The 27,707-nt window shown below is 45.0% G+C and overlaps 1 protein-coding gene across 13 annotated transcripts in view; it reads left to right on the forward strand.

Moving 5' to 3' along the window:
• ANK1 (ankyrin 1) overlaps positions 1–27,707 on the forward strand; it is a 201,730-nt gene that overhangs the window by 66,556 nt on the left and 107,467 nt on the right. The window contains exon 1 of one of the 13 annotated variants that reach the window (XM_019742085.2): positions 6,305–6,439. The exons of the other annotated variants lie outside the window; for them this stretch is intronic. Within the exon in view, the coding sequence (XP_019597644.1) occupies positions 6,413–6,439 (27 nt within the window). The 5' untranslated portion in view covers positions 6,305–6,412. Of the gene's footprint in view, positions 1–6,304; positions 6,440–27,707 lie in introns of those variants that run through there. 13 annotated transcript variants of the gene reach the window in all.

Here is a 27,707-nt window from a genome sequence, read left to right on the forward strand (position 1 = left end):
AGTTAGGGGAAAATAGTGGTCTCTGGCAACTAACATGGATTCACCAGGAATGAGTCACGCCCAACTAACTTCATTTCCTTTATAGTACTCGACAATAGTTTATTGAGAGAGACCATTCGTTCATCCATTCTTCGATGCCTGCGTACAATCATGGTCCGCTTGACAGGCAATTACTGAGCAGCTATGATGTTTAAAGCCCCATGCGTGGGTAACATCTAGCAATGAATGTATTGTAATCTCTGCCCCCAAAGAGCTTTCCTTTTAATAAAGGAGACAAACATGTACACAAATAACCATAATAAAATTAAGTACTTCTTAAGCGCCATGTAGTGGTTATATTACAAATAACGTGGTTGTATTATAAACAAATGTGACCAGGATTCAGCAAAAGGAGAATGCTATAAGGACAGTGACTCCTGATAGACATTCCATTTCAGTGAGGAAAGGAAGCTTAGAACCTCTCTCTCTATTTTTAAATATCATATCTCAATTTTCTATTTTGCAAATGCTTTATATTGACAGAGTATCTCATGATGTCTTTGTGGACCAAATGAAAAAAGTAAAGACGTTTGGGTTGGATGATAATAGTTAAGTGACTTGAAACTATTTAAACAACCATAAGTGGGTTACTTAATGGACCAACATCAGCCCGAAGGAGGGGGCTTTGGTGACGTGCTACGGAGCCCATCCTCAGCTATGTACTATTTAACTTTCCAGTTTCCAGTTTGCCTGCAGATATAGTAAACATGTTTATTTAACTTTGGGGAAGGTGGAGCATTAAATGCATTCAGAGGAACGGAGATCATAATAGCTGTCTGTCCTGTGTTAGAACATACTGGAGTGTTTCGCCAGGATCTCCAGATGAAAGACTTTGAGAACTTTGGACAAACTAAAAGTATGTTTGGAGAAAATAAAGATAACGATAATGGTTACATTTACTGAGCACCTACTATGTGCAGGCACCATGGTGAGCACTATATATGCATATCTCATCTGATCCTCACAGAAGCTCTATGAGGTAGACACTATTGTTATTCCCACCAGACAGTGGGACACATTAAGGTTTAGGAAGGTTACCCAACCTGAGGTGCAGCTGGAATTCAAGCCCAAGCCAGCCCAACCACTCAAGACTGGGTGAAGGACCTGGGCTTGTGGCCTGGAAGGGAGGTAGCCTGAGTGAGGTGGGGCAGCCGGCACCCTATGTGAGCATTAAAGCTGAGAGGAAGGAGGTGGCAGGCACAGCTGGGAGCAAGGGGAGGGAGTCACAGGGCAGCAGCCTCTGTGTGTGAGGAAGGACCTTCTACCTCTGGTACACGCCATTTCACAAGGTCTAGGGGAGGCAGCACCAGTCCAGGTAGGAAGAGGGATTCCGATGCCAGATGAGCTTTAAGGTCTATTTCCTCTTCGAGTTCTGTGATCCTGTGTAAAGTAATGGACCTGCAGTTGCTGTGCATAGACTGTGGGTTTGCCAGCCATTGAAAGCGACATTGATCTGGCTTCGGGGCAGTCTCCATGGAGGAGCTTCACTGTGGAAACCTGATTCCTTTCCAGAGAGGCCAGATCCATGACCTGAGGGGTGGAAGGAACAAGGCTGAGCTGCTAGTACCTAAGATTTGCCTTTTGGGGTGGGGTAGGGGGTAAAAAATAGCCGTCCACCTTTACGACTTGTAGCATGAAACTTTATATTCACTTATTCAGCTGAATTTTGAACATTCAGCACTTGTCAGTATGGCTGACTTTCCTCCCCAACACTGCCTCGATTTAGGAAATGCTAGACTATAAATAATCAGACAAACATGCTCTATCTGAAAGCATAAGCTGAAGATTTTAGGAGTCTAAATGCACTCCAAGTTGGCGAATGATCCTTCGAATAGTCAACACTTGAAATGTTATTATCATTAGATCAGGGGTAAAGCTAAAATTTGGGGGAAACTGAAGCAAAATTCTCTCCTTCTCTCTGTCTCTCATTTCCCCCTCCCCCACTCCTCACCCCTAAGTACACCCTCCCCCATCCATCACACACTATGGTTCACTGTAAAATGATGATGAGAGAGCACCAGTAATCAATTAACCCTCAACAATATGCTTAATTTATTTTCACAAAGTAGGAGAAGCAGTGTGGCTTGAGAGTCTGGGATTTTGTCAGAAGAATGGATTCTAGCCTCAGTCACTAATTAGCTATAGAACCACGGGCAAGTCAGTTTGATTCTGAGTTTCAGTTCCTTACTTTGGAAAACAGAAATGATAATAAAAATTTTTAATGATAATAAAAAGTCCAGGATTGGTTTGAGTATTACATACCATAGGGATGTCAATATGTTTGCAAACTGCAATTGCTCTACAAATGTACATTATTACCATGATTATTATAAGATGGAAACCCCCGCTGGCTTGGAGGTTCTTGCAGAGGTGTGGATTTGGTATAAACGCAGTGTTTGTTTTATGGGTCCTTAAAGATTGGGATAATTAGGTAAATAAATCTCTGCTAAGCCAGCATGTGTAACTGCCAGACCAGGTGGTCATGCACTTAACTCACAATATGTACAAAGAAGAACTATAAGGAATGAGGTCACAGTGGGGGTTAAAGACTATTCCCCAGCTAAGGACAGTTCTAGAAAGTATGTCACCAGGTCAGTGTAGGCACTGGATGAGCCACATCGGTGTGGTCCTGGGCTCGTAACCCTGTTGTGATACAACCTTTCAGTCACAATAGTGGTTCTATTCAGTGAGATCACAGTTATTTTCTCATTTTTTAAAGTTATCTGATTTAAAACATTTATCTTATGAAAAATGCTCATTGCTTGTGTATTTAAAGAAGTAAACTGTGTCTTTACCAAGTGGATAGGATGGGGAAATCAACTCAGGGAAATCTGTGAATGCTCCAGGAGATAAGTGGGCACCAGAGGCTACTGGCATTCTGAATACTGCCAAAAAAAAAAAAAAAGAAAGAAAGAAAGCCTCGTTGAATTTGAATTGATTTATCAGGAACGGGGGAATAGATAAATCAGGTAATTTCTCACTCCTGACATATATTATCTAGAAGCATGACTATTGTTCCTGTTGATGATAATAAAGTGCTTTTAAATCGAGCACTTAACGATCCTCATAACAATCCTGGGAAGCAGGCATGTTACACCCATTTTATAGATGAAGGGAACTGAGGCTCAGAAAAGGTATGTGGCATGTCCCAGTTTCCATAGCCTGAAGTAACAAAGGCTTGATTAATAGATTTTTTTTGTATTGAAAATTCATAGGACTGATAAACACCAAATTCAGGTAACTTGTTACCTCTAGGATGGAGGGAATGGGATCAAGATGCATTGCACAGCGGCTTCAACAGTATCTATGTTTTATTTCTTTAAAAAAACCTGACACATGTGGCAAAACTTAATGAAGCTAAGAAGTGGACATAGAAGGGTTTGTACAGATAGTCTCTGTAATTTTCTTTTTGTTTGAAATATTTCATAATAAAAACATTAATGTAAGAGAAATATGCAGAGAAAAAGAGGCTGGAAGGAAATACATCAAAATATTGGGGGATTGAGGAGGACTGAGATTATATGCAACATCCATCATTTTTCATTCTTTTGGTCAATGAGGAAGTCATTATTTATATAGTAAAAAACCTATTAAAAACCTCTTCTATCGAATTATTTATTTATCATAGATCACTGAGACAAGAACACTTGAAACATTCAACAACCAGTTGTTGAGTCCTATACTTACTAAGGGAAATGGACTGGCGAACTGTGAACTTCAAGTGTTAATCCCAAAACAAAATGGTGGACTTGGCCTCTAGGCCCAAGATCCAGACCACTGGTTGGAAACTGGCTCTGCTTCTTCTTGAGTAGGTTTCGTGATGCATAACTTACAGAGCAATGAAAAGGATTATGTGAGTGAATGCCAAGTGGTTAGAACAGTGCCTGGCGCATAGTAAGCACTGTGTATAAGCTTCTACATAAATAAATACATGAAACAAAGAGGAGAGGGGCTTCTGAAGGACTGGGCAGGGGGAGAGGAGTGCTGAAATTTTCGAGGGATCCTCACAATCCTGAAATAGGCTGGCCTTGCACTTCATGAGCTGGGACAGATTTGGTGGCTTCTGAAATGAAGAAAAAAAGAATTGTATCAGAGAACTTGTGGAAGCCCTTGGAAGCAATCTGCTGACAGGGAAGTGACAAATTTGACTTCAACCCACATCGTATAATGTGCCCATCCTTAGCCTGATTGTCACAAGAAACACTGTCTTAGGGACAAATTTAGGGATGTCAAGCACATCATGAGTCCAGTTCTTTAAAATCAAGCTGCTTGCATGACTGGCCCAGTTCCCTCTAGCCTGGTTGTTTGGTTTGTCCCTCATGTGTCTGGCCCTTTTCCCTTTTTGATGTATCCACAGGACAATAGCCTTACGTTGCCTGGAGGGCCCTGTTCTGGGGTTACATTCTGAGGCGCCTTGGCTCCTGGAGAAGCTGAGCTGCTGGAGTTTTAGGGCTCAGGGACATGTGAGAGACTGTCTTGCCACTGGAAGCACCACACAAGGACCTCCCAGAATCAAGCCTGCCTGACCATCTGCGCTTTGCCAAAGATTTGAAATTACAGTTTCTACATACAGGGCATTTTCTAAAGCATTGTTCCACTCCATGATTACTTGCTGGCATTTTCTCCTCAGAACTTGGGAACTCTAAAGAGAAAAATCTTGTTTCTCCTCTTCCCTGAGTGGTGAAATGGCTTCTTGTTCTTGTCACCCGGATAGTGACAAACGTGGATCCATTCCAGAAACCTTTATTGAGCACTTGCCATGTACCATTTCTGCTCTAATTCCAAACTTGTTCCTATACCTGAGTGGGGTGCAGGGCAACACCCTGCCATCGTGAGCCAGCCTCGCCCAATTTTTGTTACCAAATAAGACTATTTGTCCTGAGGCCGAGTTGTTTGAAATAATGCCTACAATGACCTGCTTCTTTTTTATGTTTTAGTTTTCCGGCCCTCTCAAAAAAAAAAAGAAAAAAAAAAGCAGAAGACCATTGTTTTGAATTTTGTGCTTCAAAGGGACTTGTGCTATAATGACTGTGTTGGTAATTTTTGGTAGAAATGTAGCCTTGCCCCTGCTTTGCGTTCCACACACTATATCAGGTTCTGGTCAGCTCAGAGATGGCCCCCCTTTCACTGGGGGGCTTTCCAGCTGCTGTGGAAAATAGAGGGTCGTGGAGAGGCCCTTGGCATTTTCGACTGCAGCTGTGTCCTCACAGCAGGGCCCATTTGGATCTGTAGGACTGCTCTGAAACCAGATGGCTGCCTGTCAGGGGCCCTGGACCAGCCTCAGCCCCGCAGGAGGCTAAGAGGCATGTGAAGGAGGCTGGAGGTACCCTTCTCGGGCAGGACGGAGCCCAATGTTGTCAATGCATATCAAGAAACAAAATCACGGATACATTACATGTAAGCAGCAGCCCCCATGTAGGTGAGGCTACAAATGGACCCCAGGGAAACTGCTATTCTTCAGGCCTAACGTTTCAGTTCCTTTGGGTTATCCATTGCCTCTGCCAGCCACCAGCTGCTACTCCAGGGCGCAGTGTTCTCACCGGATAAAGCCACTTTGGGCAGATGCCACCTCATCCCATTGTGCGATGGACGAATATTGCAAAAGAAGCCTCCTCAAGCCAGGCCAGCAGGAGCTTGGCCTTGGATGGGCCCAGCCTGGCCTCACTGGGCAGCCCCAATGTCCTGGCAGCAGGGTGTGGGTAGCTGCCTTGGCCCCCCCTACTCTCCTAGCTGCTGTTTGTGGTAATTTACCTCTGGTTCCCAGGACCGTTATTTTTGGCGCCAGTGTTATTAAGATTGTGCCCAGATTCCCTGCAAACCAGCAGTTAAGGAACATGGCCCCCCTGTAAAGCTTCTGAAAAATAGAGGGCCAGAACCAAGTGTCCTGCAGAGCCAGAGCTGGTTAAGCAGAGAAGGCCATTGGCTCTCCAGAGAGTCCCCTGCCCTCACCTGGGGGCTCTGTCTGCCCCAGGTGCCTTCTCCAGGTAGCCTGGCCTCTGGAGGACTCCTGCCCCTCAAACTTCGCAGCCAGCGGAGAGGAGAGGCAGCGGGCAGATGCTCCCTTTGACTCCGTGCAGGCTGCCCCTGCCTTGCTGGCGGCCCCAGGGGCCCTTGGCAGGGACTGCACCGGTTTAGGCCTGGTGCGTGAGAGGGGTTGAGCGGGTTGAGCCGGAGCAGACCAGGTCACCCCTGTAATCTGCACGAGCCAGGCAGAGGCCTCTCCTCTTCCCGCGCCTCTGCTGCTGATAAGGCCTGTCCCAGGGCCCCAGACGTCCCAGGGCCCCGCAGAGCAGTGGTGCCATCCGCAGCCCCAGCTGTTCCCGCCGCAAAGCGCAACTGACCCTCAAAGGGATCTGGTGAGGGACCGGCCGGCATGCCCTGCCCGATGGGCTTCTGCAAAGTGAGTTCTTGAGCAGCTGCTTGAAGGGAAGCAGGTGGGGCTTGGGAAGGCTGAGGACACAGGGAGGGGCTGCGACAGTCCTGGGAACTTGAAAGTCTGTGTCACCTAGAGCAGCTCTGTGCTTTATAATTACATCAGCACTCATTTGCTTTGTCGCTGAAGGTAGCAGGTGGCCTCTGCTTGACTCAATTAATCTAGTTCATACTTTTTACAGCAAGAGATTTGCTGTCAAATTGAGTTCCACCTTCCTAGGCCTCAGAATTATGTTCTCTCTGCTTTAGAGGTTGAGAAGAACTAGCTTTGGATTATATTCCTTTGATCTGTCTATTGAGATTCTAGAAGCTTTCCTTTGACTCTACTGAGCAATGTATTTTTCAGGTGTGTTATCACAGGCCACTGACCCTGAGGGAGAGAATAAGGGTCACAGGCCTGTGAGGGTGGGCTGCTCCGCTGGGGGTCCTGGGTCACCCCCATTTGGAAGGGAGTTTTCTCCAATACCCACAAAAGCCAGTCACCTCATTGTCACATCTTCTCTGTTCTTGAAACTCTGAAATTTGGGTTTATGTTGCTAACTAACTAGAGGGACAAAAGTCTAAGAAAGAAGGGCCAAAAGCATCAGAGTGGCTCTGGGAGATAGAGTCTGATGGATATATTTAAAGTGATAATGGAGCACTACAGAGGGTTACTTATGCCCCGCACCCCCTCCCTGTGACGATAGGACATATCACTGTCTAGCAGCACTGCCACTGTGCTGTTTGTAAAGTGTCCTATGTCAGGGTGAGGTTCAATGTTTTGGTGGTAAATTCAGAAGTCAGAGTTGGACCCCGGGCCACACGCTCCGAGGGACCATAGTGTAGTGGGCAGACAGAGCATCTACACTTCCACTTCTCTAACAGTCTTTGAGTGCAAGGAAGCTCTGTTAAGTGGGAACGTCTTTTAGTGGTCTGGCATCTTCGTAATTTGCCTTCCTGGTGATTGATTTTTTTTTCCCCAGGAGGGTGTAGGGTCTGTGGAAGAACCCCGGGATTCCCGCTTTTAGTTCAGCAGCATGAGACAGGTTAAGGTCAAGTGAGTCTTCTGTTTTCCCTGGGCAACCCCAGGCCACAGCGGTATAGTGAGTCTCAGAGGTTGCACCTCACAGACCCCAGACCACAGGGCCATGACTGAGTGGTACATGGGGACTCAGAAACTGTCTCCAGACCCCAAAACAATCCTGGCGTTTTGCAGAAATATGGAATGGTTTATGAACCAAATATCTAACATTACCATGATTATTTTCACCAACCAAATAGCTGGGGAAGAACCACTTTTTGTGTGCCTCAGTTTTTCTAATCTGGGAACTGGGTCTGCAGTGAGGTGAAATCTGAAAGTATTAGAAAAGGAAACAAAAGCTTTGAGGGTTGTTTTTATAAGCAGTGTCATATAAACTGAGCTGGCCCTTAATTTCAGGGGTCAATCGTAATTAGTTTTTAAACTCTGCCTGCCACCCCTCACCCCAACGTGATTTGGCCAGTGTCTTTGCAAAATCAGCTAGCTTATTTTGAGTGTAATCTAAGTGAAACATATTTAGAAAGACTGGGGTTTTTTGTTTGTTTTTCTTACTGAAAAAGTAAAGCAGAGAAAGTAAGAAAGATAAAAGAGTGCTTCCTAAAGGTAAAGTAACAAAATCTTTGGCCTCAAGGTCTGTTAACATTTTTTTTGGTTCATCCATTTATTCAGCAAATATTTAAGGTCTGTTAACATTTGACAATCATTTATCACATACCTGCTTGTGTCCAGTCCTGCTGTAGGCACTGGAAATACAGCACTGAACAAAGACACAAACCCCTGCCCTGTGGAGTTTACCTTCCAGCTGGACAAACAGACAGACTCAATACAGAATAAATGAGCGCTCATTTATGAAAAGATGAGAAGTGCTCTGGGGCTGGGAGCAGGCAATGGAGATAAGAAATGTAGGGAGTTGTGCAATTTAAATAAGGCACTTTAAGAGAGCCTCAATGCGGTTTACTTTGGCTGTTGTGTTTCAAAGTTAGATTCCACATGACCATTAATCAGGATTAAAATTTAATGTCAAGAATCTTAAACATTAAGCTTTGATTATCAGAAGCTACAGATTTCTGTTACATCATCACTGCTGAGATGGATTACCTTTCGAACGTAACAGAATCCGTGATACTTGCCTGTGCTGTCTGAGTGAGACTCTTACGGTAGTGGGTCGGTAGCTTTTCTTTCTGGCTGACCCAAGTGGTTGGATGACATCTTAGGCCTCTGATTTTTGGGTAGCCAGGATTTCTTATGTCATACTGCTGATGATTGTTTTTGTCTATTCTGATTTTTGGGGAAACTTTTGTCAGGTGACTTGTTAAATGTGTTACTGGCACTGACAGACATGATGATATGGTTAGCGGTGTTCTTGAGAATAAAGAATATTGTTTTTTATATCTCTTGAAAAAACCACCATTGAGCCAAGACTTAAAGGAGGTGAGGGACAGAGCCATGCACAGCTCTGGAGGAAATAACGAATGCAGAGGTCCTGAGGCAGGCATGTGCTGTGGGAAGAACCAGGAGACCAGAGTGGCGGGAGCAGAGGGAGGAAGGCAGCGTAGGAGAGGTTGAGGTCAGAGAGGTGGCAGAAGCGAGATATGGAGGAGGGGACAGGGGTATGAACATGTAGGGCCTTGTACATCCTTGTAAGGACATTATTTCTGCCCTGAGCAAGACAAAAAAGCATTAGACAGTCTTGGGATTAGACAGTTGGTATGATTTCACTTCTCTCTGTACCTGTGACTTCCTAATGTCTTTGAAACCAAAAATCCCAGGAACGAGCTACCAAACATAGTGTGGCAAGTGGCATTATCCCCAAACTCAGCCTGCTTTTTGGGGGTACACAGAGCAGGATTTTTACATAGTTATGCATAATATTGTAGTTCACGGCCATAGCCTGGTATTGATACTCCCCTTCTCCTTTACGCTATCTAATTTAATGAGAAAATGAATAGTTCCACAGATGCTCTATACTTTAAAAAATTACCATGGGTGAAATTGAAAAGGAAACAGAGCTATTATGAAATCACAATTCATATGCAGTACAGTAATTTGTGATTATAGTTGCTGCCGATCCTTCTTTGTTTTCTTTGGACACTAGCTGCTGAGCAAGTTTATCAGGTGTAAGCATGGGAAAGCAGAGCTGTCACGGAGGTGGGGGACCTTGAATTTGCTCTAAGTTGTATAAGGTATTAGTGGTCTTCCCATAGGTGGTCTGGTTCCCTAGGATCCATTCTTTACACACAACTGAGGTGATTTGTAGAAGAGCAAATCTCCCCGTGTCACTCACCTGCTTTAAATCTTCAATGGCTTCCGGTTGTTCTTGGGATAGAGTCCAGACTCCTCCCAGTGACCCCTTCTGCCCTGGCCTGCCCATCTTTCCCACCCTGCTTCCTACTCTGAGCTCCCATGACAATTGCTTCCGCCTGTCAGTTCCTTCAACAGGCTGCTCTTGGAAATGTTTATATTATATTTGTAAGCTCCATACCTGGGTGGTTGTGCTTGTCTTGTTCACGATTGTATCCTTGACACTGGCACTGAGTAGGCGCTCAGCAAGTATCAGCTGCATTCATGAATGATCAACAAACTATTTGCTAAACAATTCACAAATGATTACCGCTCACTAATTTGGTCACAAACCTGCAGTCAAAAATGAACGTCTCTAATGGTTTATGTGTATGACTTTTTAGACACTCTGCTCTTGGGATGTTTTTTTTAAATCCACAAGATCGTATCTCCTTCTTCTGAACTCTCCGTGTACTTTATTGGAATCTCCCTTAAGGCCGTTCACATTTTCTACATCTTGACACTTATTTACATCTATGCCACCCCTTACAAGCTGGGGGCAGCAGCCCCGGCTGACTCATCTTTGAGTCATTTCTATTTTCCCTGGCATTGACCAAGGTCTTAAACATGGGGCTGAAAAAATATATTTGTGAAATGAAGTCATTTCAAACCATGAATGAATCTGAGCTCTTGCTTCTCCTTTACTTGCCCAAACTGCAAGCACTGACTTGCTGAATGTTAGGAATTTATTGGGTCGTTTATTTGGAAAATAAATCTCCGACAGGCCCTGTGCAGAAGTCAGCGGTCACAGCCTAAATGCCCCCGCTGGCCAAGCACCCTGGTTTCTCTGACACGTCCAGTCTGGACTGAGAGTGGTGTCAACCTGCTCAGGCCAGGTTCAGAATTTGTCATCATTTTCCAACAGGCAGTGACAACCAATTAGAATTCTAGTGAGAAATAGAATTGTCATCTCCCCTGCCTCCCCCTCTCCCTTGACCACCACCATCCCTCTGTGACTTGCTCTCCGAGTAGAGGCTGATTTATCCCCTGAATTTACTGTCACAGCACAGGAACGAAGGAAGGAAGGCACATTAAGGGAGGAAGTGGTCCCACTGTTAATGGGCCTGACCAACCAGCTTCAGAAATGTTAGCCTGGAGTGGAAGGTGGTCTGGGAATGGAAACAGAGTAGATTGCTTGAAGGGGAAAGTTGCTTACAGACAGCTTAGTAAAAACAAAATAAGCCAACGACTCCTGCCCCCAGCCCTTCTTTCCTGGGGGTGGGGGGTTGGGGAGCGTATGCTGGAACATGTGTTCCCTCCTGGAAGCTGCAGGCACCAGTTAGCACCAGGAGACTGAGAAGGCAGTGAGTGGGACACCTGTCTGATCCTCCCTGCGACGATGTTGGTCAGAATATTGCTGTACCTTTCCAGGAGTGGACTGTAAGAAAGAGCACCTGGTTTCCATTTCCTTTGGAAAGCTAGTGCCTACAGAGGTTGAAAAAAGCTGGCTTGGGTCCAATCCTTCTCATTCTCAGCTAGTGATCAAGGCTGCTGATGATTTGCAAACAATGGAACAGGTTCCAGCTACTCAGAAAACCCATACTAGGTTCCACTCATCTTCCTACTCTGGCAACCTCTCCTCCCAGTGGGTAGGGTGGGGTAGGTCGAGTTATAATTTGTACCTGTGATTTTCCTTTTTCTCCAAAGGGAGGGAATGGCTAGGGATGTGTCATCTGTAAGTCCCTCCAGGGCTGGCTAGTTTCTGCCTACTGGGTGTGATTTGAAGGTACCAGCAGAATCCCCTAGGCCTCCAATACCTCACCACCAATCTTCTGGAAAGCCTGAAGTTCCACCATTAGAGATTATTCCTTAGATACTTAAAGGGGTTTTGATCTCTAAAATTCTTCTATTAATTGCATACACTTATGCCTTTAGAATAGGATCTTGAATTTTACCAATGCAAAGAACTAATTCTTTTATTTTTTTTACTAAAGTATAGTTAACAGACAATATTATATTAGTTTCAGGTGTACAACATAGTTATTCAACATTTATACACCTAATAAACATCATCATAATAAGTCTAGTAACCATCTGTCACTGTACAAAGTTATTATGTTATTATTGACTATATTTCCTATGTTGTACATTACATCCCTGTTATTTATTTTATAACTGGAAATTGTACCTCTTATTCCCCTTCACCTTTTCTACCCATCTCCCCACCCATCTCCCCTCTGGCAACCATCAGTTTGTTCTCTATATCTATAAGTCTGTTTCTATTTTGTTTTGTTTTTAGATTCCACATATACGTGAAACCATATGGTATTTGTCCTCTGTCTAATTTATTTCACTTAGCATAATATCCTCTAGGGCCATCCATGTTGTTGCAAATAGTAAGATTTCATTTTTTATGGCAGAGTAATATTCCATTGTATATATGTACCACATCTTCTTTATCCACTCATCTATTGATGGACATCTATGCTGCCTCCATATCTTGGCTATTTACTAGTAATGCCGCAATGAACATAGGGGTGCATATATCTTTTCAAACTAGTGTTTTTGTTTTCTTTGGATATATACCCAGAAGCGGAATTGCTGGGTCATGGTAGTTCTATTTTTCATTTTTTGAGGGACTTCCGTATTTTTTCCATAGTGGCTGCACCAATTTGCAATCCTACCAATAGTGCAGTAGGGTTTCCTTTTCTCCACATCCTAGCCACTCCCACAGTGTGAGTTTTAATTTGTACATCCCTGATGATTAGTGGTGTTGACCATCTCTTGATATGTCTTTCGGCCATCTGTATGTCTCCTTTGGAGAAATGTCTATTGAGATGGTCTACTAATTTTTAAATTGGATTGTTTGTTTTTTGATGCTCACAGGTGTGTATCTTCCTCACCTTACAGGCTAGTTGTGCTGAAGTTATTTTATATGTCTGTCTCCCCACTAGTCTGCACTCCCAATGCCCAAACTATACAGTGCAAGTACACTCGCCCGAGCAACAGTAAGGGCTGACAATCTGACCACAGTGGTCCAGCTGGTAGGCTCTGCAGCCAGACCACCTGGGTTTGAATGTCTGCTCTACAACTTTCTAGATGGCGCAGTGGACCAGCTATAAACCATCCCCATACCTTCATTTTCTCGTCTGTAAACTGGAGACAACAGTGGTTGTCCTAGGGGTGTCGTGAGAAGTACATGAAATTGGAAATGAGCGTATCAGGAAATGCTGGTTATTATGATTTTTTGGGAATCGCGTGTTTTTCTTTGGAGCAATAACTTTTAACATCTTAAGAGCTTTGGAAATTTTAAAAAGTATCTTCCTTCCTTTTCATAGCTTCAGGTCAGGGAAGTGCTATATTAGTGGGAGGTTGGAATGGGGAAGAATTAATTCTACTTTTCTTTTGAACAAGGGAGTTTGTCAGGGAAGCTTTGGAGGGAAAGAGAACATTGAATGGGCCTGGAAGAATCAATGGCGTTTTACAAAGCAGAGATTTGGAATGTGCTGGCAGCAGAAAAAGCATGATCAGAAGTATGGAAAATGCACAAGTGCCTCATATGTCTGGTGAAGCATATGATCCAGGTGTTTAGGGACAGGTGGGTGGTGGGAGATGAGGATGAAGAGGTAGCCAGGGGCTAAACTGTAAAAGATTCTGAATGTCAGCCTAAGACTTTGGACTTTATTCTACAGGTGTTGCAGAGCTAGTGAAGGGTTTTGAATAGGAAAGTGTCATGATCAGAAAGCTCATTCTGGCAGGATTGAGGAAGAGGGGTCATTGGAGCGGCAGGGAGTAAAAACCAGTTGGAAAAATATTACTGCTCTCCAGGTGAGAATTGATGAGGTCCCACTTAAGGGGAATGGCAGACAATTAACATTACTGAGTAGCTACTGTGTACCAACCGCGATGCTATGTGATTTCCATACCTCAGTCCATTTAATGCTCACGGCAGCCATATAGGGATTAGTACCCACGTCACAGATGAGGAAACTGAGTCTTGTTGCAGTCAGGAAGAGCGAGGAAATAAGATTGTTGTCTGGGGCTATCGATACATTGCTCATAAGGGAGCCCTGTGGTCTGGGATCTGGTCCTCAGCTTGCAGTTTTGAGGCACAATTAGAGGACAGCAGGTTTTGGTGACTAACTGAATGCTAATCCAACTCACAGGAATCTGGTGTTGACATCAACCTGCCAACTTTACAATGAGAAATATGACGCCTCTGGTTTTCTGTTTTGTGTGTGTGTTCTTGTTCACTTGTGTTCTCTGGTCAGTGAACTCTGCCCCATTAAAAAACTCTAAATGGCAAGTCAGTTATAACAGTGTTCTGGAAAACATGCAATCAGAGAAACAGCGGGCAAAATTCTTGAAGAATATGTCATCAAAACTGTGGTATAAGGCCTGACGAACCATTCATGTCCCATAGCCAAGAGCATCTCATTTGTTGCAAAGTGCTGATTAAACAACATTGAAATAGAAAATGAGTCTCCTCATTGCTCTTGTCAGCTCCAATCCAGTTGGTAGCACCTGCCTAGGAGGCTGTGCTGAGAAAAATTCTGGAGCCCTTTTTAGGCATATGGGCAAGAGCGTGTGATAAAGTATCAGCCTCTGCTGGGCCTGGTGGGGAAGGGCTGGTGTATTGGTGGGAGTGTGATAGTAGCCATTTCTAGGCCATTGTGGTTTCTCTTTTACTTCTGTCTCTTCTTCCATTGAGCCTTAATCAGATGGGCCACGTTCTTTCTGATTGCTGTTTATTTGAGAGACATCCAATCTTTCAAGGAGACTTCTGAAGCTAGTGTTGTGCATTGTGTTGATTTAGCTGGTTACCTCTCAGCAGGCAATATTATATAGCATATTTCAAGTTACTTATCTCTCCTAGCTACCACTATCATGTTCTGGGGGGTGGGGGGGCGGGGGGGTTAAATTCAGTCCAGAGAGCCAGGAAGTGGTAGTGTCTGCATTGAGACACAGGCAACAAACAGTGGAGGTCTTTTCATTGCCAAATGTGTGTGAATTGCCATTGAGTATCATGTGTTAGAGTTGAGCTTTCCAACCCAACTTCCTTAAGCTTTTGATAGAATCACCAACAAACCGTCACTGTTGGCCTCCAGGCCAGGCCTGCCCCTCCACCTCCATCTCTCTGTGCCAATCCAAATGCTACCCATCCTTTGGGCCAGAGAAGGGCCCACCATCCTCTCCAGCTGTCACAGCTTCTCCCATCTTCTTGTCCCCTTAAAGCCGTGGCCTTCATCTAGCAGTTGATCCAGCTCTGCTTTGGGATGTCTCTGGCACTAAATGAATACTTGTGGAGTTAAAAAAGTGAATGATCATTGAACACTAACTCTGACTTGTGTGTGTGTGAAATGTGGAACTTTATTTTTTATGGATCCCTCATGGAAACTGCCTTTTATTAGAATTGCAGTCTTTCTCAAATTTGGTTAAAAAACATTTGTAGATGGGGTGATGAACCGACAAGTTGGCAGGTTTGAATTTTCAGTCGCCATCTAAATCGTCTCCTGTGGGGTTTTGAAAAATTACTTAATTTTGAACGTCCTGTGTCTCCATCGGAAAAAGGCTAATATAATAACACTTGGCACTGACAACCCCAAAGGAGTTTGGTGTCAAGTGCTGAGTTAGTATTAGCAGGTAGTTGTGAATGTCTCAGGCACAAAGTGACATTTCAGCAGATGCTCCAGGATTAGGAGAACCACACCAAGCTCTTTCTCTCGCCTCCATTCACTTGCACCGTCAGGAACTTCGTCTCTAGCTTTTGAACAAATGGGAAATATGACTAGCAGGCAGTGCGTGGGGCAGCACTAAGTTGCTGATTAAGGTTCTTTGCTTGTTTGCATCTAATTTTGTGTAACAATAGAGGTGCACCCTGTTTAGAGACACTGCTGAGAACTGGACTGGGCTGTCCATCCTCAGGGTCTCCCGCAGTTCAGTGCGGCTCCTCCCCAGGCAGCACCCAGAAGCAGTGTGCAGGGCGGCCTGTAGCCTCCCTTCTATCACGCCTTTCACACATGGAGGCCTTCCTCTGAAATTTTCCTGATCCCCGTCATGACTGGCCCTCACTCCTGTTCCTTCAGAGTCTTGCTCCGGAGCATTTCCCAAGCTGATGTATAATTACTGAGTGTCTGAGATGGGCAAAGTCCCGTGGGGCTGCAAATGTGAAGCAGCCTGGGGTGGATGCTCTTAAAGGACTTTCAGCTCGGAAGTGGAGGTGAGGCGCGTACTGTAAATCACTCTAATCCCAACGAAGGAAGGAAGCTCCTGCAAGGGGTAAAATGCTCTGGGAAGCTGACTCTTGCACCACTGTGTACAGTTGATGGGAGGGAGCCTGGAGGTGGAGAAGATTTGGAGGTGGATGCTGAGTGATCCAGATGAGAAGTCATGGAGATCCAATCTACAGTGGTAGCATTAAAATGAAAAGCAGTGGATGGATGTGAGAGCTCACACGGAGAAAAGGAAACCGTGAGAGCCCTCACTAACACTTCCTGAGCCCTGTGCCAGGCCCTGTTCTAAGAACCAAGCAGATATTCACGCATTTAATCCCTGTAATGGCCCTATGAGGTCATTGCATGTCACAGATAAGGAAACTGAGGCACAGAGAGATTTAATTTGCTCAAGGTTAGAAAACTAGTAAGCAGTGGAACTAGTATATGAAGCCAGGAAACTGGCCCAGAGCCTGGCTTCTTAACCCCCAGTACCTTATTCTGCTTTCATTGAGTGGTAGAGCAGGAGACTCGGGAAGAGAAGCAGGGGCTGGCAAGGACTGGCATCACTCCTTCCTTGTCACGCTGTGGGTTTTCACATGGAACTCCCGGGAGCCCACTCCCCAAAGGCTTGACTCCAGGGGTACGAATATTTGGCCCTGTGACAGGATCATGGCAGGCTCGGTTTTGGACGCTTCATATCACTCACTCTGCTCATTTCTTCAAAAACTCTTATTGGACCCACTGTGCACAGGGCTGTCCCCTGTGCTTAAAAAACCCAGAGCAGAATGCCCTCAATAAGTATATAGGCATCTGAACCCACCAAACAGATGCATGACAGAATGTTTACTTAATTTGCAAAAGCTTCGCTATGGGGTTTCTTTAAGTAGCTAGCTCCCAAGTGCATAGGAAAAGTATTATACATAAAATCTTTCGTGGAAGGCAAAAAAAAAATGCTTTAACAGAATAGATTTGGATACACCGTACATGTTAAAAGTAGCTAGAAATGTTTCCATTTTTCTCCTTGCTTTTCATATTTGTGTGTGAATTTAATAACAAACATCAATTGCCTAAAAAATAATCCCTATAATAGGTGGTAGCATTGAATTAATTGTATTACAGGGCTTACTGAAGAAATGAAAGTGTAAGCTACTAAAGTTCACATGTACAAAACAGGAAAATTATGGAATTGGTTAATTATACCTCAAAAGGATATTTTGCTTTAAGAAGGAATTTATGAAATTCAGTTAGCTATTGCATTCAAGTTCTTTTTAAATTTTTTTTAAGTCCTTTGTTTTTATGTTATTAGATCCTGGAGGTCAAGGAGGCTGGAGGTAGGATAGACTAGGTAAGGTAAAAGAAATACGATGAAGTGTTACGAGGCTTTTAGCCAGCTGGAGCTCAGTCAGGGTGAAAATGACCAGCCTTTCCCGAAATTGTATTATGTGGGGGAAAATAGAGTCTTCCAGTCAAATAACAGTGGGGACCATTGGCTTAAACACCGCTGATCAGGTTTTCCTCACGACTACTCAGAGCTCTAACATACTCCCTTGTTTTGAGACTCTCTAAGGATAAAGTTTGTTGTCCCATGTTTACTTGCCCAATGCACCCTTTGGGGGTGAATTGGGTGATATTGAACAAGGCTGGCGTTCCTGAGACCTCATTTTGGGAAATGTAGTATCAGGCTATGTTGAGAGGAGAGTATTCAGATTTTCGTTTTGGAGAGACCTTGGTAATTGGAGCACATATATAGGCAGGGAATCACCAAGGAAAAGGGTCTGGAACTGTGGCTAGGAGAAACCTTGAAGAAACAAGAAAGATAAGCCAGACTAAAGAGGCTGAAAGATAGTCCCTAATTGTCACCAGGGTGCCACTGGCAAGAGCAGAGACTCACCCCATGGTGTTCCCAAGGTCAGCATCAGGTAAAGGATAAGGTATTCATCACAGGAAAATAGATTCCAATTTTTTATGAGAAAGAACTTTCTGACAATTATAGAAGTATCTGATCTGGCCTGTCAAGAATTTCCAAGGAAGGACAGTTGCATGGACCAGGATGACCTTGGAAATGACAACCTTGAATGACATGATTGTAAGATATACAACTCAAAGAGAAAATGGGGTTTGATTAACAAAAACTGCGCGGGCTGCATTCACTTTGGTGCCGTTACTTTGCTAAGGGTTGACTTACTAAATGTCATCTAATTTCTTTCTCCTCTTGGGTCGTGGGGCCTGGATAGTTTGCATGGTTGGTTTAACAGCTCTCTGTCAAAATGAGAAAATCATTTAATCAGGGGAAATGGATTTGGGATGAGCAAAGAAGCTTTTTCCGGTATGGATATTTTAGGAAAGCCTATACCATTTAGTAAATATAGTAGTTAGAAATTTGGGGACTTTCTGATCAGTTGGTGTCTAATGATTGAGTCAATAAAATACTTGAAATTTTGTAATCTGAATAGGATGGAATCTTTCATCTATTTTTGGGATCCAGATTTGCATCTTGTTTAGATTTGCATAGGTGCTTAGAGAGGCCCTAACTCCAAATGAGTAAGATGAAATAAAAATCAGTTTATGTCGTGTACTGTATCTTGATTCACATATAATGCTTAGTGTTTGATTCACCAAGAATCCAAGACCTCCTGAGGTGGTTTTCAACAGGTGGCACCTCTCCCCCATGGGTGTTAGGAAATACCTGGGGGGCAAGGAGGGCCTTAGAAATATTTAGGGACCGGCCTGCAGGATGCAGAACTGACTCACTCAGTCTGATGCTCCCACTGGGAAGTAAGTTCTCATTTTGCGGAGGTGGAGACTAGGGAGCAGAATGGTTAGGTGACTTGCTGTAGTCACTCACTGGTTAGTGCTGAACAAATAAAGCGAGACACATGGAGGGGTGATATTAGGAGGCCTGAAGGACAGCTGCTTGGCTCCCCCAGTTTGAAATCCCCACCCAAGAAATGCCAAGAACATCCTCACGCAACACAGGTGGGCTTCTCTACAACTTCCCCGATTTCTTTTTGGCCTTGTGTCTTGGCCTTGAGATTGGAATGTTTGAAAGCTTTCTTTGGAAATATGCCTTTTTCCATCAGGCAACCCCACAGCAGAGGTAGACTTTCCCAGAACTGGGGTGGGCTGGGGGACAACTTAGAAATACAAGGAGGAAGGGCGGTAGGAAATGTGGTAAGAGCAGAGCTTGAGCACCTAAGGCTCAGAGAGAGCCTGGAAAGGTGGGGCCATCCCGTGATCCTTGGGGTGTGGTACCCAAGCAGAAGGCACCTGGCAACACTGCTGGGTGGGTGTGGTCCATGTGGTACCTGCCTAAAAGGAGTTTCTCAAATTGCACAACACAGTGTCTCTCCAGGTAGGGAAGGGCCACTAGGTTGGGGGGGCTGGCTGGGGGTTTGTGGACAGTCCAGAGCTTGCTGACTGTCTAGGAAAACTGCAGAGAGCAGCGGGAGGTTGAGGTGACAGGGGAGATTCGGAGTGAGGAACAAAGCTGGAGGTGATCCCACCGCCATCACCAACAAAACCTCCTGCTGTTATCTCCTTTCTCCAACCTTCCAAACGCAGGCCCCATTTAAAACAGAAAGTGGTATGACTTTTTCCCCACAAATGTAGAAGAACAGGGCAGAGATCCTTCTCTTTAGCACTCCCGTTAGGGATTTCACTGGTTTCTTAGTGCAATGCTATTAGAAGTTAAATGCTCAATGACTTTTGATTTGTTTGTTAGTTTGTTTCTTTGTGGTATTTTCTCCCCCCACCCTCAACCCCCCAGCTGCCTGTACCCGCTTTAAGTAATCTGTTTAGTAAACTATAATCCTTTTGCTTGCAGAAAAGACAGTGAATCCAGCAATCCTCTGCTCTCCTCACAGCCCTCCCCACCACCAGCTCCCAGACCCCAGAGTCTAACACTCTTGACCCACACTTGTTTGTCTCACTGTCTGAAGTTGCCCTGACAATGATCACACACACACACACACACACACACACACACACACACTCCCTCAAAGTGGCCTAGGCAAGTACTAGAGCCACCCAGCCCTCAGACTCCAGGAAAACCATTACTCTTTGGGCCTGAGAAACATCAACCCACTGGGGTGGGAAGAATCTAGTAAAAGAGAGGAGTCTGCTCCTCTCCCCTCCCCCTGGGTGGGTGTAGGAGGGTGTCTCATCCCAGGCAAGGAGATGAGACTAAGTTGATGCTATAATAATGAGTCACTCAGGTTAACTCAACAAACCCCTACAGGCATTTGGAAAATATTAATGTTGTTCATAAATTGAATCAGAGTCTAAGAGGTAATAATTGAAAGTTATTGGTTCAAAATCAAGAGGTGAATATGGGCCTCCTATCTGGTCTGCTTGGCCAGCTGCCTTCCAGGGGAGCCCCAGGGAGGACCTGGAAGGTCTGTTTCAGCTGTCTGTGACTTCAGCTTCCCTGACTGGCCTCAGGACAGAGTAGGACAGTAAACAGTAAATAATAATTAGAGTAAGTGGCCTGGACAAAGCCATGCTGTAGAACACACAGAGCTTAGAGAACAGAGATTTGCTCGGGCTTTCTCTTGTCTCTTTCTCAGCCAGACCTGATGTCTCTTTTATTTATTGCTTCCTCAGAGTTCCTGGGCTCTCTATCCTTCTGCAGTCTCATTGTTGTCTATAGCAGAATGCTCATAAGAGCAGGCTTGGCTCCAGATTGCTGAGTTCAAATCCTGCCTCTAACACTTACATGCAATGTGACCTTGGGCAAGTGTTTTTACCTTTCTGTGCCTCTGTTTTCCACTCATAAAATACGGACAATTAGAGCATCTACTTTCTAATGTTGCTATGAGGATTAAGTGAGTTAACACAAAATGCTTAGAACAGTGACTCGCACATAGTAAGCACCCACCAAAATAACTTTTTTTTTAAATTGGGGAATATGGGGGAAGAGTGTGTTTTTCCAGGGCCCATCAGCTCCAAGTCATCCTTCAATCTAGTTGTGGAGGGCGCAGCTCAGCTCCAAGTCCAGTCGCCGTTCTCAATCTTTAGTTGCAGGGGCCGCAGCCCACCATCCCATGTGGGAATTGAACCGGCAACCTTGTTGTTGAGAGCTCGTGCTCTAACCAACTGAGCCAACCAGCTGCCCCCAAAATAACTTTCATTCTTTCTTTTGGTTCCTATTCTTTCTTGTCAAAATGGGCATCTGTGGGGGCAGAGCCCCAGAAAGTAGTTTCCAGGCTCTCGGCCTCACGTGGAGGAGTGCTGGCTCGGGTAGTAGATGGCCGTCAGCTGTGGCTGATTGGCCGTCAGCTGTAGCCATTGAGCCATTAGCCACTAATATAACTGCTGCGGCTACGGAGGGGAGGGGAGGAATGGGGGCTAGCAAGAAGATGGTGGCTGGGCTGGCAAGCGTGGATGGAGGTTTGCGGACAGTGTGGATCCAGCCTCCAGTGAGAGTATAGTGCCGCCAGAGAGAATATAGTGGTATGACTCCCCTACCTATGGCTCCGTGGGTGTTCCTTTTTGGCCTCACCATATCCTGCATTACGAGGGGAGCGGGACCAGAGACCCCGCCGGCCGCCCCGCAGGACAGCATCAAAAGACGCATAGAATCTGTAGGTACAGAGGGGGGCCTTCCAGACCGAGCAGGAGGCGTATCTTGGTGATGGGAGGGGGTTGAGGAGGGTACTAGAGTATTCCCTGACCTCATCAAGTTTACCTCTCACAACTAGCTACCACAAGGTCCATCCGTGCCTGCACAGACCTCTGCTCCAGTGTTACCTCTTCAAAGGCCTCATGTATCTAACACTTCACCCCACATCACTGTCCATCTCCTTTCCCTGTTCAATTTGTATGGCACTTACTAGTACTTCCCATAGGGTAGATATTTTATTGCCCATCTAGCCACTTCCCCTGTCTCCTATTAGAATACAGATTCCACGAAAGTAGGAGTTTTGTCTGTTTGTCCAGTGCTGGATGCTAAACAGTGTCTGGCACCGAAGAGGCGCACAAATATATTTTAAACGAACGAATGATTCAAACAACCATCATCTCACTTTCCTCTTTGTGTAACATCCTTGTGAGGGATGGTGTGGGGGCAGAGCCCCAGAAAGTAGTTTCCAGGCTCTCGGCCTCACATAGACAGGTGCTGGCTCAGGTAGTAAATGGCCATCAACTGTGATGGGATGGCCATCAGCTGTGGCTAGTTGGCCGTCAGCTGTAACCAGTGAGCCATTGGCCACTAATATAACTGCTGTGGCTACGCTAGCAGAGAGAGAGAGAAAGAATGGGGGCTAGCAAGAAGATGGTGGCTGGGCTGGCAAGCGCAGATGGCGGTTTGCGGACAGTGTGGATCCAGCCTCCATTGAGAGTATAGTGCCGCCAGAGAGAATATAGTGGTATGACTCCCCCATGTATGGCTCCGTGGGTGTTCCTTTTTGGCCTCACCATATCCTGCGTTCTTGTGTGGGGAGCGGGAGCAGAGACCCCGCAGGTCGCCCTGCACGACAAATGGCGCAGCGAGCAGGGTCTCCCGCATGACAGATGGAAACGCCCTTCAACCTCATGATAGGGGACATTTAGAACTTTAAAAGCTGCACTATCATTAAGAATAAATCATTCTTTTGTATAATCACATAATTCCCTAGAGGAGGCATATTTATTTTGTTGCCTAACATATATATTATTAATTTGCAAGCAGTTGTTTCTGGATCCACGCATTCTGTTGGAAGCATGTGTGCCCTTTGAAGATCTTCTATAACCAAACACCTGGAATACAGGTGGCTCCAAATAAGCTTTGGTCATGTTGACATTGATCCCCATGACTTCCTAAAAACTGGCGGTTCTTAAAGTTTGGGTCAAACCTCACTGCTCCATAAAAGATTCCTCCTCTGATCTCAACCCCTCATTTGAACTCTTGGCACTTTTTGTTGGAACAGCTCACTTCGTTTTAATCATACATGGCCATGGGGCATCTCTTGAGTTATTGTCTCAGTGAGTCGTTGTTCTTTTTTATTTTCTGTATGGCTGTATCTTTCACCTCTACAAGTTTGCCATCTTCCCAAGGCTTGGAACCATAGAATATACTTACTTATGTCTGCTGTTGGGTGATAAACTGCACATGACAACTCAACAAGTTCATATCTGAATGAAAGAGGGAATGAATAAGGAGAAGCTGACCTGGTTATACCATCAAGTCTTGTATTGATAATGTATCTCCGTTGCCTTCAGCCTCGCATCACTTGAGGGATAAAGGTTGATGTGGATATTGGCAATGATTTTCCTTTGGAATTGTTGATTATCATCTTTGTATCTTATTTCAGAAATCCTGGAAATGTCTCTCTCTGGAGGCCAATCACCGTCTCAGTCATTACAGATACAGTAGTACAATAATAGTATTTTTAGTGATACTTGGTACACTGCCCATTTCTCTCATTCGTTCTCTAATACTTAACCTTCATTTATTTAGGAGCTCAGGTTGGGGTGCTGAGAAGGGTCATGTTGAAAAACAGCTTATGGAAGTGGACTACACGGTTAATGTTAGAGTAGAAATAAGGTGTTCACTTCATAAAGTCATAAAATTTTAGAGATGGAAAGCACATCGATACATCTGTCACATTTTATTTCTTTTAAAAAATAGGAAGCCAAGATTTCAAAAAGGGAACATCTAGATGTGCGTCATCGCTGTGCAGATTAGAAATGTCCAAATGAGTAACATACCTGGGGATTCACCCAGTGTAGGGGGCAGTTTCTGCAGATAAGCAGGACTGAGAGAAATGTGGAGGTGGCTGATGAATTATAGCTTATTTCCTCACCTTTTTTATTTAAATAATTATCAAAGGGTGATAGAAATACTACATGAAAAGATATCTGAAAGAGAAGCCCGCCAGAATTCACAAGAGGATTAAATAGAAAGCTAATGGTCTCTATTCAAATATTAAGGATATAATGAGCCTTGTGTGAAATATGTGTGGCTCCTGCTCTTGTTGCCTTGGTAGTAAAGAGAAAATAAGGCTGGGGAGCAGGAGGCGGATGCCAAGGTATTCTTCAGTGGTAGCTGCTAAGTACCCTGTTGAAAGGAGTTTAAGAGGATCTCAAAAGAAAGAGCTTGTCATCCTGCTGTCAAGTTGTGAGGAATGACAAAATTCTGGAGATGGTAGGTAGGCCAGGTAGTAACTTAATTGAGTTTAATTGTTTGGGCTCCAGAGAGAAAAAAGAAACCTCTTCAGTCAGCGTTTGGCCAGCTGGGTCTGCCTCCAACCATTAGGGCCCGAATGAAGGGGAAAGAAGCTGGTACCAGAGCACAGGGTCCCTAAAGACTCCACAATCTCATTATCTCTCCTTGAGGCTGAGCATCCAGGACCATGCTGGAAGTCTTAGCACCTGCTTCCTGGAGCCGCTTTCACCTGGTTCAGAAGCAGGTATTTTGAAGTTACTGCTATAATCCTAGAGAACTCAACGGGAGTAGACTGGGATTAAAATCAACCTTATTGTTTCAAGACTCCATTTCCCCAACCCTGTGGGAAGGGACGGTCTCAGTTCAGTCGCCTCTCATTAACTACTTGAGGGCTTGGGTTCCTAGCAATAGCGGCCTAACATTTCTGCACTGAACGTGCCTCCGGTCAGTGGCTGAGGTCTTTTCTGACTAGAGAGAGTGGCCAGATTAATAAAGAGGACTTAGAGGCACTCAGATTTCTAAGACTGACCTATTCTTCCCAGAGAATATTGAATTTCACTTTTCTCACTTACCCTAAACATACCTGAGGCGCCTGTGATCAAGCAAAAGCCAGAGCACTGCCTTCACTCTGCTACATACACCACCCCAAGCATCATAGTACTCTTCTTGGGTGACTTTTGGTGAATTACTTAATGTTTCATGCCTTGGTTGTCTTTTGTCAAGTGGGGATAATAATAGTAGCTACCTCATAGGGTGGTGGTGAAGATTAAATGTGTTAAGACATTTAAAATTCTTAGAAAAGTACCTGCCTGGCGTGTAAAGTTTAACTGTTATTTTCAAATCCTTTCTCCTTTCTGCTCTTTCATTTGTATCTCATTGTCACTACAGTGAGTCATTATGGGCCAGAGGGCACTGGAGGGGTCACACCGCACGATATTCCCAAGCCCCTATTCCTAGTAGATGTCCCAAGGCCATCTCCCCTAAGCTGGGAAAACCTCTCTCCAGAGGCTGGACAAACTTTGGGGAACACAGGCCCCTCTGAATTCTTCAGGCAGGTCAGGCTGGCGATGGGTCCCCCATCCTGCCTCTGTCTCTTCAGGGAGAATTGTTCAAGCAAAGGAGAGGTGAGCAGATCTACTGGCCAGCTATGCAAGGCTGTCTGAACTGACTCTTGGGAATCCTTCAGAAACTCTGGAATCATGGGGTTCACTGCCAATATCAAGCCCATTTGGCAATTTGAAAACCAAAAAGTTTTCCATATTAACATGTCCCAGTGAGAAGTGAGTTTGATTTTGCAGTTTCTCCAACGTATATTACTCTTCTTCCCGTACCAGCAGGCTGCAGAGGCAGGTTTCCATAACGTATGGAAGCACGGGATGTAGTTTAGTAAATGGGACCATTCTGGCAGTGCGTCTCATACATGTTCTCCAAAATGTGCGTAATCTCCACCCTGCATCTGGGCTCCCCAGTCAGCTGCTAGGCAATATGTTCTGAAGTGTTAGTTCTGAATGTAGCCAGCACCTCACACAGTGGGGAAAACGAAGCATGGTGAGGCAACATGGGCCAGTACACTTGCTGATGGGGGATGCTGTTAGAATTATATGTACGCACCTCATGACATCGCAACATCTTCTTACCCTCAGCAGAGAGAGATGAACTGTTGAAGAACTGCCTGCCTCATTGCCTTGGGAGTTGGGCCTGGACTGGCAATTTAGTGCTAATGGAGATTGCGGAGGAAAGGCCGGAGGTGTGGATTGGGTGCAGGATCCATTCCTGCAGCATAGCTCAGGGCTCTGGGATGGGCAGCGCCTGTAACTTTCCTACCTAAGGAAAAGACAGTGTTTCCAAGGCTGTTCCCACAGGGGCCATAACAGCTTGTGGGGAAATGAACAATTTGGTCAACCCCAAACATGTCATTGTTTTTTTCACTGATGTGACTCATTTGGAAATTTGAATTAATTGGGTTCCTTTGGATTCCAATTCAGCTAACATTTTTTGAGACTCTGGTGTGTGGTCAGTATTATGCTAACACTCACATATGTTGTTGTGACCCAGCCTCACTGAAGCTCCCGTTTGGTTGGGGGACATAATCTTATTCAACTCAGGTGAGTGCTTCCTCTGTGCTGGGCATGGGAATTCTGAAACGAATGACTATGAGAAGATGCCTCATTTCGTACTTCCCTGCGTGGGTTGTCCTGGGTGGTCCCAGAACTGCTTAGCCGAAGCATTTGCTTGTTCTCAAGGCATTTAGTTCTTTAGGAATCAGATCTGGTTCTATTTCTGATCCAAAAAGAGAAATGGATACTGAAGCTGAAATTTGTTATTGTACATAAAACATTCTGTTCTTTTCATCTGGTTATTTGATGAGAAACAGTGATGTTTGGATGCCTATTAGCTTCTCACTACTGGGAAAATAATCCTGTCCCCTGTTGACTTGCCACTTGAATCCTGTCCCCACCCTTCTCTCCAGCACAGGGAAAGGATTTCTGGGGTGCTGGGCACAGAGACCACTGGGACCTCAGGCTTTGCTTAGCTTCTCCCGTTGGCAAAGTCTTGACTGTGGGCTCTGCAGTGCTGAGGTAGGGATAGCAGGAAAAGGTGTGTCCAGAGCATACGATATGGAGAAGAGAGGGAGATGACAGACATATAAAAAAAGCATGTTAATTGTTTTACACGGGGAAGGGGGATATTAAAAAAAAATAAAAAAAATCTCAATACTGAAAAATAAGTCCAGAGGGCAAAATCCTTTTCTAACTCAAGGGCATGTGAGAAGTCACATTCCACTGAGGTCATGTCAAGGTGGGCCTGCAACTAAAGAGATCCCTTTGGAACGACAGTCAATATCTGTTCCCAGGAATAAGGAGAAACCCTATGTGTGTATACAGAGCATCATGCAGGGTGTCATGCGGGGTCTTTGGTCCCGCTCCCCACATAAGAACGCAGGACCTGGTGAGGCCAAAAAGGAACACCCACGGAGCCATAGATAGGGGAGTCATACCACTATAGTCTCGCTGGCAGCTGGGCTGGAGACACAGGAAGAAGGAGCCACACGATCCGCAATCCACACTCCACCACCTGCTAGCGTAGCCACGGCAGTTATAGCAGTGGCTAATGGCTAACTGGTAACAGCTGATGGCCAACTAGTCACAGCTGATGACCATCTACTACCTGAGCCAGCACCTTTCTATGCGAGGCTGAGAGCCTGGAAACTACTCTCTGGGGCTCTGTCCCCACACAGAGAAAATCCTAGGTTCAGCTTCACTCTCTCCCACCTCTCCCGCAGTGTTGGCCCTCTCTGGAATCCATGTAACACCTTTCTCATGGATTTAAAAATAGACTCCAGGCTGGCCAACCCTCTTAAAAGGAACATAATAGAGATCAGTGCCAGCACTGTGGGACCTGATACCCTGCTCTGATCATCTCCCTAAATAGACTTGCTGTTGGGATCCCTTGCTCTGGTGAGGAAGGGCACCCTAATTGGCCACTGGAAACTCACTACACAAAGTTAGCAAAACAGCCAAGACTCTCTTTTCTCCTCTGCCTTTCTTCTCTCACTACTAAAAAGGTTAAGGAGGAATTA

The sequence above is a fragment of the Rhinolophus sinicus genome, linkage group LG04, assembly GCF_036562045.2.
Source record: "Rhinolophus sinicus isolate RSC01 linkage group LG04, ASM3656204v1, whole genome shotgun sequence".
In the NCBI taxonomy this organism is placed as follows: domain Eukaryota; kingdom Metazoa; phylum Chordata; class Mammalia; order Chiroptera; family Rhinolophidae; genus Rhinolophus; species Rhinolophus sinicus.